Source organism: Amblyomma americanum, chromosome 2 (assembly GCF_052857255.1).
Source record: "Amblyomma americanum isolate KBUSLIRL-KWMA chromosome 2, ASM5285725v1, whole genome shotgun sequence".
In the NCBI taxonomy this organism is placed as follows: Eukaryota; Metazoa; Arthropoda; class Arachnida; order Ixodida; family Ixodidae; genus Amblyomma; species Amblyomma americanum.
In genome coordinates this window covers 119,032,440-119,047,070 of record NC_135498.1, presented here as the reverse complement: position 1 = coordinate 119,047,070, position 14,631 = coordinate 119,032,440, and the positions used below count along the sequence as shown (strand labels likewise).

Here is a 14,631-nt window from a genome sequence, read left to right as displayed (position 1 = left end):
GCCGGGTGTACATATGAGCAACATTTAAATGAAAATAAATACTGTCACCATTGTGCAAGCTGAATCGCATTTGTTTCAAGGTAAGGGCAACTTTCGGTACTTTTTCCACTGAAAAAGATTTTTTTTTTTTCATTTTTAGAATTGCTCAGCTGGGAGTCGGCCTATATTCTGGTCCAACCTATAGTCCGGTTTTTACGGTAGAGGCATTCATCCAGTGCCTTACTACATAATGTAAATTATATTAGATGATCCGAGCTGGCAGCTTGCATCTTCTTGGTTAATTTGGATGCCTGGAGTGCTTGTGAGAACAACAGAGTTCAACTAGTATGGTGGCATCTTTCCGCTTAATAAGAGCGTGGCCCACATAAAGCAGCGTGACGCTAAATCGCTGTTCGAAGCTGCCCTGCACATGCTCTTTACAGCTAGGCTGTGCCATTAACCTGGCACATCCTATGTTCATTGCTGCCCTTGCGGGCAAGAATATCAGAGTATAAAAGCAAATGATGATGAGCTTTGCCAATCACAAAACCTGATAGAGAGGAATAGGTGACCATATTCCGGGAATGTCAAAACTGGCGTGACAGACTTTCAGGCGGCCAGCAGTGACGCAGCACTCACGAAGCATCCAAACGAGCTCCTGCTGTAGAAGTTCCCCAATGAAGTTGACTGCAGCTTTACTCAGTGCAATGGCACCATCTGGGAAGTGCTTGCCTTCTTCGTTGTTCTTCAGTTTCAGTTAATTCGAAGACCTGCTTAATTAGAATACTTTGCACGATCCAACAGGTTTTGAATTACTGAGGTTCTACTGTATCTCCAAGCCCTGATGCTCAAACACTCAAGTCATATTTGGCAGATATGGATGAACGGACCACTCAAGCAATGCTGTAGAGAAAGGAGGTTCATGGAAGGCAAGCGATCTGAGTGAACAAGACTATGGGGGTAGATAAAGAACTGGCCTCTGTGCAGGACAGTACAGGACACATTTACACGAGGGGGTGTGGAACAGTTCTTTGGTGGATGTCAGGACACAGTCCACAAGAACTGGAAGCGCTAAGCCACCAGGTGAACCAACAAAAACTTATGAAGAAGCAGCTGTTCTGATCCAAATGCTAACAAAAACTAACCCCACCATTGCGAGAGTTCACAAAAAGCATGAAAACAAAGCCGTCCCCTTTGTGTGCTCAAAGGTTATTTGAATGTGGTGTGATTATGTTGAAGTTAATGGCATATAGGGCATATACTCCAGAACTTTTCATTATTAGATGGCCTGCTAGAATAATACCGACGTCACATGGCATTTCTTGAAGGCCTTTCCAGCAAAGGCACCTCTTTTCACCAAAAGAGAAGTGGTGCAGCTACATGGTGCAGCCCAAAGGTTAGTCGCTGAGGCTTAACACCCAATGCTGTGCATGAGGTGGCTGCAGTGAGAGTCTTTAAAACTAAAGCGGGGTATTTTGTTCATTCGTTGAGCACAGGCATTCTTTTTATTTTGATTGCTTCATTAAAAGAACTGCAACAGATACTCTCATTAGTAGCAGTAGGTTCTGTGTGTTGCCTTAGCCTCCAGGGGTAGTACTCGGTGTTGCTGCAACAATTTCACTATCTTGAAATCTGAGCATAAAATATAAACATCCATCGATAAAGCAAAACTAGACATACTTTTTGTATATTTATAAGATGTTTTCAAACATTTGTTAGCTGCGTAGATTTTTCTCTTTGCTTTAAATGTCTGATGTTAGATGGCACTGCGATTGCAGGTTCTCAAAGGCCGTGCCTTTGGGCTCCAAAAGTCTTGTACTGGTGCCATCACCTCCAAGGCCCTTAGCGACAAAGGCACAACATATGCGCCATGTAGCTGTACCCCTTATGCCCTTGAACCTAAAGATCTGATTCTCAAAGGCCTCTGCAGTGCCCATGTGTAAGGGGTATAAAGAACAAAAACTACTTTCACATAGCAGTTATATGGGCCCCAGGCAAGGATGCCATGCACTAAGATGCATAGAAACACAAACTGCTCATTCGGAAGAACTTGTTTGTGCATTTCAAAACAGCGCTGGGTGGTGATAGCAAGTAGCCGGGTGGTCATCGAGATATCTCCCCCCATTAAAGGGGCCCTGCAAAACTATACAATGAAGTTACGATATGCCACTTCATGAATATCCTCAAACATGAATTTTCTTTTATGCATTTGGTAGAAGCGGAGTTATCGGCAAAAAAAATCATCAATTTCAGCACTCCTCAGGTCAGTGCTCCTCCGCTCACCACACCCACACCGTCCCATCACCGTGCTACCGACCTGCTGGCGACTGGCCGCGGCCACGGCAGCTGAGTGACGCCTGAAAGAATCTTAACAATGGCCACTTGTAGACCTGGATGCGTGCACGCGCGGCACGATAGACAGTGCAAGTTTGAAAAGTGACCGGAAAGGGCTCGACAACTTTTGAGTACGAATGTGGGTTCTCTGCTACACATAGAGACATGTTATTTGGCTCAGATGTTAATGACAACCCAATCTAGAAATTGAGTAAGTTTACATACAATGCTCAGGTGTTGCAGGGCTCCTTTAAGATGAACTCGGTAAAAACGAATCCTCGGATAAGACGAACACTGTAAAAATAATTGAGTATTGATTCCTATACATAGTCTGAATGCAAAAAAAAGAGGACACTTCAGGTGTCCTTCAGAACCTTCGCAGCAACCTTGACCCACAGCGACATGGCGCAGCGGTACTAGCGGGGAACGGTCTCGAGGCAAGCAAGAGAAAAAAAAATGAAAGAACGCTTTTTCGCACGAGAACTTCCCCGCATGCAGAGCTTACCCCCGCAAGGCAGCTTTCCCACAGTTTTCATTAAAGTGCGAGGAAGCGTTCTTGCGGGTGTGGGGCAGCGATCTGACACGGCCAGATCTCGGCGTCTCACGCGCGTCACGTGCCGCGCGTTTCCTCAAAGAGGGGCGAAAATTGTTAGTTACCTAGGCGCTTACAAATTTCGATGAATGAAGACAAATATTAAGTTGATGTGGCATCACAAGGCGGATTTTCATGGCGCATGCGGACAGCTGACATGGCCAGAGATAGCGCCGCATACGCGTAGCCTGCCGTGGACGCAAAGGCGTGAGATGCACCTGCTTGTGGAGCTGACAACGAGGCACGCTGCACGACAAATGGGACAAGGCAGAAAGATGGTCATTGGCTTTCAAGCCTTTACTGCACAGCTAGCCAGGGCCCCATTGGTGCCCTTGAAGCCTTTGAAAAAGCAAAAATCAGGAAGATCAAACAAATAGTAGGTGCTGCGGAAGGGAGAGAAGAAGAGACAGCGAAAAAAAAAAAGAAGCTAGACCAATGTCATTTTCAAGTAGGACGATGTGAGCTGGTTTCCTAATTCCACTTTTCAGCTCACTTCATGCATAGAGCAATCAATACCCTCTTTGTAATTAGGTCTGGCTGCAAGGTAAATTTCCTTCCCTGCTCTAATGCAACAGAGAGCTCTCGTTCTGTGTTCTTCTTTCAACTGGTGCTCGATCGTTTCTACATTGTTTTTTTGCAATAAGAGATTATGACTCACCTAGCATGCTTATGTATCCTGTTTTAGGGTGCTTCTGATAAGACAAACACATTTTCACGGAGTCAACTGTATACATGAGCAGGCAGACCAGGCAAATTCGCAGCCAACACAGCATTAGGTGCACTTTCTGATGAAGAGCTAGATTACCTAGGGTCATGGCAACAGATTAGTACTTAGCAACTGTCCATGTGTTGCATGCTTCTCTTCACAGCTAATGGACACAAATTTCCACTTTTTCGTGCTACAGCATGACGAAAGTGAGCACATTTCATTCACGCAAACCACTGTCAGTTGCTCCGTCTTTGGTAATGCTGTCTGCCACAAGGTACGGTCCACCAGTTATTATGAATCCTAGTAGTAGTAGTAAAAACAGCCGCCGCCTTGGCCCTTGCCACCAGCATAAGCTGTGTGCTCCGTTTGAAGTCAGTCAGGAGGGCGTCCCACTGCTCTAGACTAGGGCTAGTTATCTTGGGTAGTAAAGGGCTTTTTTCACAGCCCCAGGTGACTTGGTACAACATGATGTAGCCCCCATACCACAAGCACTTTTTCATGTATCTATTCGGCCACATTTTATAATAAATGGCTCTGCTTGGGTAGGTGTCTGCAGGGTAGGTGTTTACAGTCATCTGAGTGCGGTGGCCTGCTCTCTGTTGAGGTTGCCCGCCGGCGCTGAGTACTTCTTGCGCACTCCTAACAATGCTTTCATTGCCTCCCCGTAAGATTCTGGTGTGCTGAAGGGCTCGACCGGAAAACCCGACCTCCAGTTCGTGAACCCTCGGACAATGGTGTCTACCATGACATTTCCCTCAACCCCAGTGCCCGGGAACCAAATGATGGTGTGTTGAATCTTTGTGTTATTAGTTCCACATCTGTGCTGTTTTCTAATACTACCCAAAAAAGCTGCACAACCATCAGAGCAACACTCCACACAGCCTTGCCTACATAACTGCAGACAGGACCAGGATAGGAGCTAGCATGCAAAATAATGCCTGTCTTCACAAAGCGCTGCAGCCCCACACAGCTGGCAGAGGCCTTTTCACTGAGTAACGGCGTAGTACGGCTGCCGACATCATCTGTCAAGTTAACGGTAGTTTCCAATTCCAGGATTCCTAGCTCGGAATCAAACACATGGTCCACCATCCTCTGTAACATTAAACTTGCTACACACTTCCTTCTTGGAGCAAAGCATATCAGCCAAGTAGCGGCACTCAACTAGGAATGCCGCTCTTCACAAAAGCCACTGGTTCTGCTTGCCAATACCTGCTATAATACTACGACGTTAAAAAAAAAAAAACAACTCCACTTGAGAAAGTACTTTCAGTCGAGTGAGCTGGCTCATGACGGTTTAAAAAAAAGAGTGCAAAAACACATTGGGATGCTGAGGAAATATATGGATATCTCATGCTAGATGCGATGCATTTACGCTGTCCCTTCTAAGTCTCTGTGCATTTTTGCACCGTGTTCAATTCCACCTGTGCATCAGAAGAGGAACAAGTAACCGGGAGAGGTGCACTCTTCACTTTTTGCACCCTATTGCTGGTATTCCGTGTCCAATTTGTGCAATTGCAAGCACAGGCTCACAACAATACATGAGAAGAAGCAGCATCAGTGGGTTCGGCGCATGGTGGCTTACCCATGTGAGGGTGGGCATGCGGTGGGCGAGGGTGGCCCCAGCAAAGATCAGGGGCACACTGATGAGCAAGCCTGCTCCACAGATGAGCGCGTCGGCCCGCACCGACCGTTTGCGGAAATGGGACGACAGGGCACTGCCCGTGGCTACGCCCACCAGACCTGCCAGGGTGGTGATGACGCCGAAGATGCTGTTCACCCTGCATGTGAGAAGAGGAGGGCACACAGCACACTTCAGCTGGAGTCAAGCTCACCTCTCTCAAACCAGGCTCACTGTTCCTTAGAAGAGCACAGTCAACTCTCCTTATTTTTAACTCACCTTATTTAAACAGCCGGCTTTTTTAAACTGATGTTCTGGTACCACCAACGTCAAAAGTGTAAAATATTTAGACTCAACATAATTCAAACAAATTTTCAGACTCCACTAAGAATCAACTCTACAGACACCAAATTTCAGGCGTACAAATGTCGAAGGCTTTTAGTGCTTACAAAGTGGAGTCTAGGCATACTTCAAGTGTAAAACGCAAGCAATGCACAAAATATATGCTACTATTTACATAGTAGCACACTGAGCTTGACTGAGTTGCAGAACCTATCGTGAGCAGCACCAGTCTAACCGAAACGGGGTAAAGAAATGTACCTCTCCTTACACATTCGTTAACCTCATTTCGGTCATTTCGTTTCAATCACTCGGTAATTCTTGCTAATATATTGACCTATATGATTAACGCACTTCATATGCTTGTATGTTTTTTAGCAAAAAAAAAGCGTCTTTATTATGTGAGCATGTACTCCACACATAAGCACAGTCTTCACAACTAAGCATGCACTTTGCAACCCTTACTAATCATCATCATCATCATCATCATCAGCCTTACTACACCCACTGCAGGGCAAAGGCCTCTCCCATGTCTCTCCAATTAACCCTATCCTTTGCCAGCTGCATCCACCCTTTGCCTGCAAACTTCTTAATCTCCTCCGCCCATCTAACCTTCTGCCGCCCTCTGCTCCGCTTACTTTCTCTTGGAACCCACTCCGTTACCCTTAAAGACCAGCGGTTATCTTGCCTTCGCATTACATGCCCTGCCCAAGCCCATTTCTTTTTCTTGATTTCGACTAGGATGTCATTAACCCGTGTTTGTTCCCTCACCCACTCTGCCCGCTTCCGATCTCTTCCGTTGTCCTTAACTTAAGGTGAACTCTTTTCGTTAGCTTCCACGTTTCTGCCCCATAGGTGAGTACCGGTAACATTATGCTGTTGTACACTTTCCTCTTGAGGGAAATTGGTACACTGCCACTCATGATCTGCGAGAATTTGCCATATGCGCTCCACCCCATTCTTATCCTTCTAGTTATCTCCCTCTCATGATCCGGATCAGCTGTCACTACCTGCCCTAAGTAGACGTATTCCGGCACAATTTCTAGGCTCTCGCTGCCCTTACTAATAGGGGTGTGCAAATATTCGAAATTTCAAATACGAATATAATATGTTTGTTATTTGGTTCATATTCGATTCGAGATATGGATATAGAAAATTTAGGAATATTCAGCCATTCCGCAGCGGTCTAATATCGCGGCCTAAAGTGTTTGGGCAAATTATCTGAAGATCGGGTGTAAATTGTCAGGAAAACAGCAAAAAGATGTCCTCTTTGCTTTCTTCTCCGTCGTTTATCGCGTGGACCGATAACATTCGGACATTGCTAGGCTAGGACCTCATGCGAAATTCCGCAAGTGGTCTTTTCCACATATCAAATGTGATGAGAACAAGATGGCCAACCACCTGCTGTGAATGAGTTTTTTTTTCAGAAAGCAGCTCTTAAGCACCTGTTCCTGGATTGAGCGTAGGCGACAGAGCAAACGAGGAGGAAAGGGGTGGATGAAAGTAAGGCGGGTGCTCGGAGGAAAGCAGATGAGAAGGGTACTGCGCGAGTATGAAAAGCGGAAGAGGAGAGTATGGCGGGGGTAGGCGAGAGTTGCGTCATCCTCCGTCCGCAGCGGCTACTGCTGTGAAATGCTATGGTTGAGCTAGCGCTGAAGCCAAGGCCAAGCATTGCTGCTGTTCTTCACTGCATGTTCCACATGCAATACACTATGGTTCAAATGCCTCAACAGCTGCATTCAAATTTCGCATTATCGAGCATCGTAATCATCTGCCAATTTTTTGTTTGATCTTTCCATTCCTTTCACTATTACAGCTCTTCTAGCATGAGCTTGTTCTGGTCAGCTATAGTAATGCGGAAAAGCCCACTTGTAATATCACAGTGGGGAAGGGGGGGGTATGCGAGCGGCACGGTAAGCAAAAATCTCACTTATTGCATGGTGCATTGTAACCCAAGCACCTGAGATGTGCGCGTAATGGCAGGCGTAACAATAATATGAAGTTCCCTGTCACTAGGCCACAGAATAGCCTGGCCACATATTTTCACTTTCTGAGGTTCGCCGTCAGCCCGTGGCAACAGCAGCTGTCAGCCGTGCCTTCAGATGCACGCCACTTACTGCGCACGCGTCACGGGCTTTTCGCTGTCAGTGTGACAGAACCTCCTCATAAGGATTCACCACATTTTCGAATTTCTGGCATTTTCCATATTTATTTCAAAAAAGGGGGGGGGGGGGGCAGGAAAGGGCATTTAATAACTCTACCTTTGAATTATAGGGGCACTCCTTCCAGTACCTTGAAGTCTGAGTTGATGAACTTTTACTACACATTATGTTAGTTCAGAGTGCAGCTGTTAGGCACCCATTTGGGGATTTTGTCGCAGTCAACGTCGTCGGCGTAACATAGCACCTGACAATGGTGGCAGGTAGCAGCAGAGCAAAACACCAACTGCTACGGCCACAGCGGAGGAATGGACAACCGGAAGGTGGCTTTTAAGGAAAAATCCTATAGGGTGGCTAGCAGCGTAACATAACACAGCACCTGCCAGTAGTGGCAGGTGGTGTGTGATCAGCTGAGCGCAAATTTAACATTACCAACTATCATAATCATCTGCCAATTTTTTAGTAGCCAGTCATGTGTCATTCATGAATTTCGTTTTCTTGCTCATTTCGCATGATCCCGTGCAAGTTCCACACTGTCATGTCTAATTAAACAGTATACACGTATACATTTCTGTGCAAGCCATGTATATTAAAGCGAAAGCTTTACTATTCCCCTCCGTAGCTTCTTCGCTGTGTGCACCGTGTGCGCGAGTTTGACCTTGTGGGGACTCAGCCCCGCAGCCTCCCTTTGTGGTTTGCTTTCCCGCGGTGCACCCTCCCACGGCTTCACCTCGGGAGGGGCACGCCAAGTGACTTTCCCTGGTTAGTTACCATAACTAACAAGGGAGAGCGCCACGGACGGCGTGATTGCTGCGCACGCGAAAGAGCGCACTATCTTGGGCTGGGATCGTCGACAAGGGTGGATGTGTCGCTCGCAGCACTGCTCTTCGCCAGCGGGGTGAGAAAGTGACGGGGAGGCTTGCTCCTGTATCTCGTCCCGTCCAGCTTCGGAGTATCCCTTGCCTTAGCATGGGCGAACATTCGCTCGAAACCTTGCTGGTGAGTCAGACAACCTCGATTCATTAGCGTATTTTGTTGCTAGCTGGCGTTATTGTTGCTGTAGCAATAAATGCCTGTGTGTGTCAGCCAGTGTGTCGTTCCTTTGTTCCCTCAGAGCAAGGTCCGCCGTGGTCGGCGTGCGATCGGTAACGTACGCGACCACAGGGTGGAGTCTGGCGGGTTTGAACTGCGTCAGCCGCAATTAAATGGGAAAAACGTATTTATCATCCCTGATTAAAATCCCCACAACCTTGAACCGAGGAGAAACCATGTGACACCTATGAAGTCACTCAGCCGCCGAAACCGAGTGCTCGTCTCTGATTTCATAGGCCGTCACCGTTCATTGTGTTCATTGGTGTAGGCGTTGACAACATTCTACACTGGGACGATTATGAGGAGAGGAAGGGCACGTAACTGGCTCCCTGGGTCACTGGACACCTCAATCACACTGAGCTATGTTGCGGTGGTGAGAGAGAGATGTGGGCTGCATGCATTAGCGCTGACAACGTTGAGGCAGACACGCGGCACTGCAGCAATAGGCCGCAGCATTCATTGGGTGACCAACCTCTAGCGTTGAGCCATTAATTTAACTGCCACCTGCCAGGGTGGCAGGGTGGGTGCACACTGCCTATCCAGTGTGCAGAACGCACTCAGCGTTACAGATGCCAAGCCACATCTAATTGCCCGATGCCCCACAGCTTGCGCTCTCTAACAGGTTCAGCAGTAGTTAAACGACAGCAATTCTTTTCTTTTGTATGGTGCTGAGTCAGCCTAGGTTTGCTTATTGCAGCTGTAAAGATTGTATACTATTTTGCAAAACCCGAGGAGAGCAATATTTGCGTATTTAATCTTCTCCTGAAATTTTCTTTTCCTACTGAACATAATACACAGTATTCAATATTCAAAGGCATTTTTTATCCACATCCGTATTTGATTTGTATTCGAAAATTTGAACATTTGCACACCCATATTTACAAATTATTATTCATGCTTTGCACAACAGCCATTCTCAGCTTGTGCAAAAGAACTGTTAACACATCCACTGCACAGGCAATTTTTGGAGGCCTAATCACTGTACATCATGGTGGGTCACCCTTATATTTCCTTGGGTAGTGTAACCTACCAGTGAACCACTGACGATCTAGCTCCTTTGAGCCACCACATGGCATGTGTGATTAATACCCCCGTCACATGGGCACGCTAAAGGCCCTTTGACATAATGCTCCTTTATGCTCCCAAAGGAGCACTACTTCAAGGGAGTTCGTCCGTGCTACACGATCGCGGAACGACCTTCGCAAGAAGTTTTTAGCGCCCTCATCGACGAAAAGCGTTATTAAAATTGCAAACCTCACTGCGCATGTAAATATAGAAATGTCACATTCTTTTTAGTAAATTAGTTTTATAACCGTATTATGTTAAAGCAAAGCAATTTCAACTGCAATAATGACATGATTTTCCAAGTACAGAGCGTAACATCACAGTGCTGGCCACACTGAGCCGTGGCTACCGTGACGCGAGTATGGCGTGGTGAGACTGTCACAAAACAAATGATCTTATATTTTAAAACACCACTAATCTTATGAAGTGAATTTATAAAATGAAAATTGAACGTTTCTTTTCTGAATTTATTTATGCTGTTAACTCGCTGGGAGAGAGAGTACTCCCTTGAAAACTCAAAGGACGAACTCGAGCTGCCTTGTTTCGAAGCTCCTTTGAGCTAGGTGTCCTTTGGCGCGTCCGTGTGGCAGCGCGCGTTCGTCCTTAGAGTAATGGAGCATTAGTTCGAAGTACCTTTACAGTGTCCGTGTGACAGGGGTATTACATCGGCTCTTTGAAGTCACTGAGCTATCTAATGGCTTCATCCTGTGACTGAGCATTCATGCCGCACAGCTTGCATACAGGACATGACCTACCTATGACCCATGATGAAGTAAACTTGTTAGCAAGCAAAGTGCAAGTGAAAAAAACGAGATGAAGAGTTGACAAAAAAAAAAGAACTGTGCTAAAAAAAGCACACAACTGCGGCTCAACAGAGAAAGGCTACGGTAGAATTTCAGTCAATACAACCCTACCATTTCACGCTTCCAATGAACTTCAAGCAGTGCTTGTGTCCAACCAGACACAAGACATAGCAAAAGGAATTTCAATCATTACATTTCTAGTTCAAAGCTCCACCCAATACAAAACAATGCTAGTGTGAAAACTGAAAACAAACCACTGAAGCAGGAATACACTGCCAACAGCTCAACAGCCCCAGAAGTTACCTAATGTTGCTGCAGCGGTCGCCTGCACTTGGATACAACTCAAGAGCAAAAAGCAGCAAATGTCGCTTACAGAAGAGCCTCCGGCCAAAAGAGTCGATAAATTTTCATGACGACACGGTTGATTCATGGTTAATCCATAGTTAATCCGTCATGGTAGTATGATAGAAGATTTCCATGGTTAATCCATAGATTTTTTTGTCTTATGCTAGCGTGGCAAGGAATCAACCCCAGATTAACTGTGACATTATGAAAATTGGTGGAAGCTACTGGTTGGAGGCTCTCCTCCAAGGGGCACTTGCCGCTTCATTCTTGACTTGTACCCGACTGTAGTTGTTTGAGCATTTGCCTCCTATGCAAGAGGAGCAGGGTTTGATCTTCGGTGCTGATGGGTGCCCACTAGCTTTCTGTAGAGTACACTTCCTTCCCCTGCCTGGTGCTGGATTTCTATAGGGTGAAATGCCTGGGAGTATTGGATCCTTGACCTCACCTTGAGCAGACCAAACATATTAGCCATGGCACTCCTTTTCCACACTGTTCTTGCACCATTAAAGTCGAATCACCATCAGGCTAGCTAATTTAAACAAAAATAGACAGCTCAGCCAAAGTCAGATGTCGAGGACAACCAGCCTGAAGAAACAAAGAAAAGTGTACTGACAATTCCCAGTGTACTGCTAGTGAATCCCGGAATTATTCGCAGCACCAAAGCTAGTTCGATTGAAAATTACGCAGAAGCCACCCACACAAAGCAAGCCAAAGTAAGCAAACCGAACCTTGCTTCTGCGCCCGCATCCAGGTTGCCGTTTCCAGCGTAGAGCTTGAGGGCACGTGTCATATAGACGGGCGCCCACCAGGATAGGGCACCCGCTGAAAACGTCACACACGTGAAGCCCAGCGTGGACCAGATGTACGAGCGGCTGCAAAAAGGGAAGGAAGCACCATGTCATCAGGAACACACTTTATGTTAGTATTCCCTGGAGCTCAATAGCAATCACATCTGTTACTTAGCAACCATTCCACTCAGAGGCATCAATAAGGGGGTGCTGACTGCAAAGGCATGGTCAGCTCCAATGCGGGAAGAGAAGGCAACTGTGGTGGCGATGGTGCGCTCATCACTGGAGCCTTCATTTTATGCGACAGCATAAGCCCGTTGGGGAATATTCCCAGTGTTGTGTCGCTGTCACACTCGATGAGGTAGCTTGTGCTGGTGCAAAGATTGTGCACCTCAAAATTGCCAGACAATTGCCGGACTGATTGCGTTTCAATATGCTTGAGAACTAGCAAAGAATTGCGAGTTGTAACTTGCGCCAGCTATTGGCCCGGAGTTGAACCGTCAACCAGCACATGCCAGGGTGTCTGTGAGAATGGATCAGACATGGGTGTCTTTGGCATGGGTTTCTATGGGGCGCAGCTCTGCTATCGCTATGTCACATGTAATCAATCATTAAGTGCACCCTTTGGCAGGTAATTTCAACTTCAGAGAGAACAATGAAAAACAATGTCATAAGTGGAGGTGACATGCTTTCCATCCACTTTATAGCAAGCTGTACATCTGTACACCTTTATAGATGTACAGACCATGGCTCACATGGGACCAAGAGGCAGTTGAAAACATCGAAGGAATAAAAAAAATGATTTGGTGAAGGGACAAAAAGGTGCAGGGTGCCCATCACTAAGTGCAGCAGAGCAGCTATATTGTTAGTAATATACTATGCATTTTAAAGCGCTTAGCACAAGAAGACTCGGGATAAAGGTACAGTTAAACACCGCTACAACGAACGCCGCGACAGCGAAATTTCCACCACAATGAAGTATTTCCAATTCCTCATCAGCATGCCACACAAGGCAATTCAATTACTTTCCCCGACAACGAATTATTTTCAGAGCAAGGTTCCACTTCAACTAAATTTTTCCAAGTAAGCACGGCCGAATTTTTTTTTTTTTCGCGTCCACATGTGCCCGTACCTCATTAGATTTCCCCAAAAACGGCTGGTGTAAGACAGTTTGCACTTTAAATAGCGTAGCTGACATTCTATGGAGAAGCGAAATTAATGTGCAGTCATGCGCGCATAAACATGTGATGCAACAGTTTTGCCAACGGCTTGGACTCCGCGCTTGTGAACTGCGGTTGTTGGTGCACAGAGGCTTTGAGCTTTTTCGCTCACTTCACTGACGAAGGCATAACAGAAATGAGTTCTACAGTGCTTGTTTCGGTGTGAGGCAATTGTGTCAACGGAAATCGGTGAAAATGTTAAACGTTATATGATAACCGGTGGCTAATTCCAGGACAATTTTTCTGAGGCTTCTTTGTGGAGCATGTTAGGCGTTAGGCCTAGTGACACCGAGCAAGCGGCACGCAATGCTTCGCTGTCACCCTGCGCACCGGCGGGCGGCATGTCGTTGCAAAAGCCTGACGCCGGCTAGGGTGCATTCTATCTAGTCTCACTTTTGTGTCGCAGGCGAACATCATGATACTAACTTTCTTTCCGTGTCTCCCCCGTCTGGTGCACTCCGGAACTGACCGAATACAGCCACTGCGAGTGTAGGTGGTTCATGTCTAAAGCCCGTTTCACATGCAAGCGAACCACTCGCGAACTCCGCCGCGGCGGCGAGTACACCCTCTCTCAAGCGGCGGAGAAAGCCCCAGCAGCTGGAGCGGCGAGGTTCGGGCAAGTTGGAAATTTTCGCGGCGGCGACGCGGCAGCACCACATCTCAACCAATGACGGCCCGGCGTTGCCACGCGAGTTTGTACGCCGCACATACGAACTTTTGTTTAAAAAATAAATTGTATAAAGTGCTGTTTAATGCTTAAAACGCAAGAATTATATTTATTTAAAGAAACTGTGAAAAGAATTGACAAAATAATGCTTTTATATTACGCTTTTTTTTTGTGTTTGCAGGCCAACAAAACTGGTTGCAGGCCACCAAAACCGGTTGCAGACGCATATCTTTTGCCAGCAACGTTGGTTTTCGCAGTGGTGGGAAACGCGCAGCGGCGATGCATGTGAAACGAAAGCTCGCGAACCGCTTCGCAGCGCCGCGCCGCTGTTCGCTCTGTTCGCCAATTCGCTTGCATGTGAACCGCCCTTAACAGAACGACACTCCGCTGGTACGTTTGCACTGCGCGTCGCAAAACGTAAAATGTCTTCGAAGAATCAGAGCAACTACATTTCTAGTACGTCATCTAAAGGATTAATTTTGCGATGCACGTAGCCGCTACTCAACACGCAGTGACGCGGGTACATGCGCGCATAGTCTATGCTGAAATGCCTCCAGGCAGCGCAGTCTAAGTATGGATTCTCGCACGATTAAAACAAAGGTGTTTTTAAAACGCATTGAGAAAAAAAATATCAGTTTTGATAGCCAGAGACTCATCGTTCCACGCACTGGATTCTGCCTGAAACAGCGAACACATGGTGTGCCTGAACACTGCCAACTAGTCTTGTGCACTCGGCATCCACACCAGAGAGGACAAATTGTTATCGAAACGATTTCCTGCTGCGCTACAGCCAGAATGGGGTGCACCCACGCTAGTGGCACGCTTCCTTGCTACGATATGCTGCCCGCCCGTAGTAGTGCGTCATTCACCCAATGGCACTAGGCCTAGCGCGCTTCACGTTGAAGCTGCAGCAAAGGTAGC

General features: G+C 46.7%; 1 protein-coding gene across 2 annotated transcripts in view; it reads right to left on the bottom strand.

Annotated features, from left to right (window-relative positions):
- The window catches only part of LOC144121778 (protein spinster-like), a 49,538-nt gene that overhangs the window by 20,312 nt on the left and 14,595 nt on the right, over positions 1-14,631 (bottom strand). For both annotated transcript variants that reach the window (XM_077655175.1, XM_077655174.1), the window contains exons 5-6: positions 11,764-11,907; positions 5,197-5,392 (exon numbers count right to left, since the gene is read on the bottom strand). In XM_077655175.1, the coding sequence (XP_077511301.1) occupies positions 5,197-5,392; positions 11,764-11,907 (340 nt within the window). The remainder of the gene's footprint in view (positions 1-5,196; positions 5,393-11,763; positions 11,908-14,631) is intronic.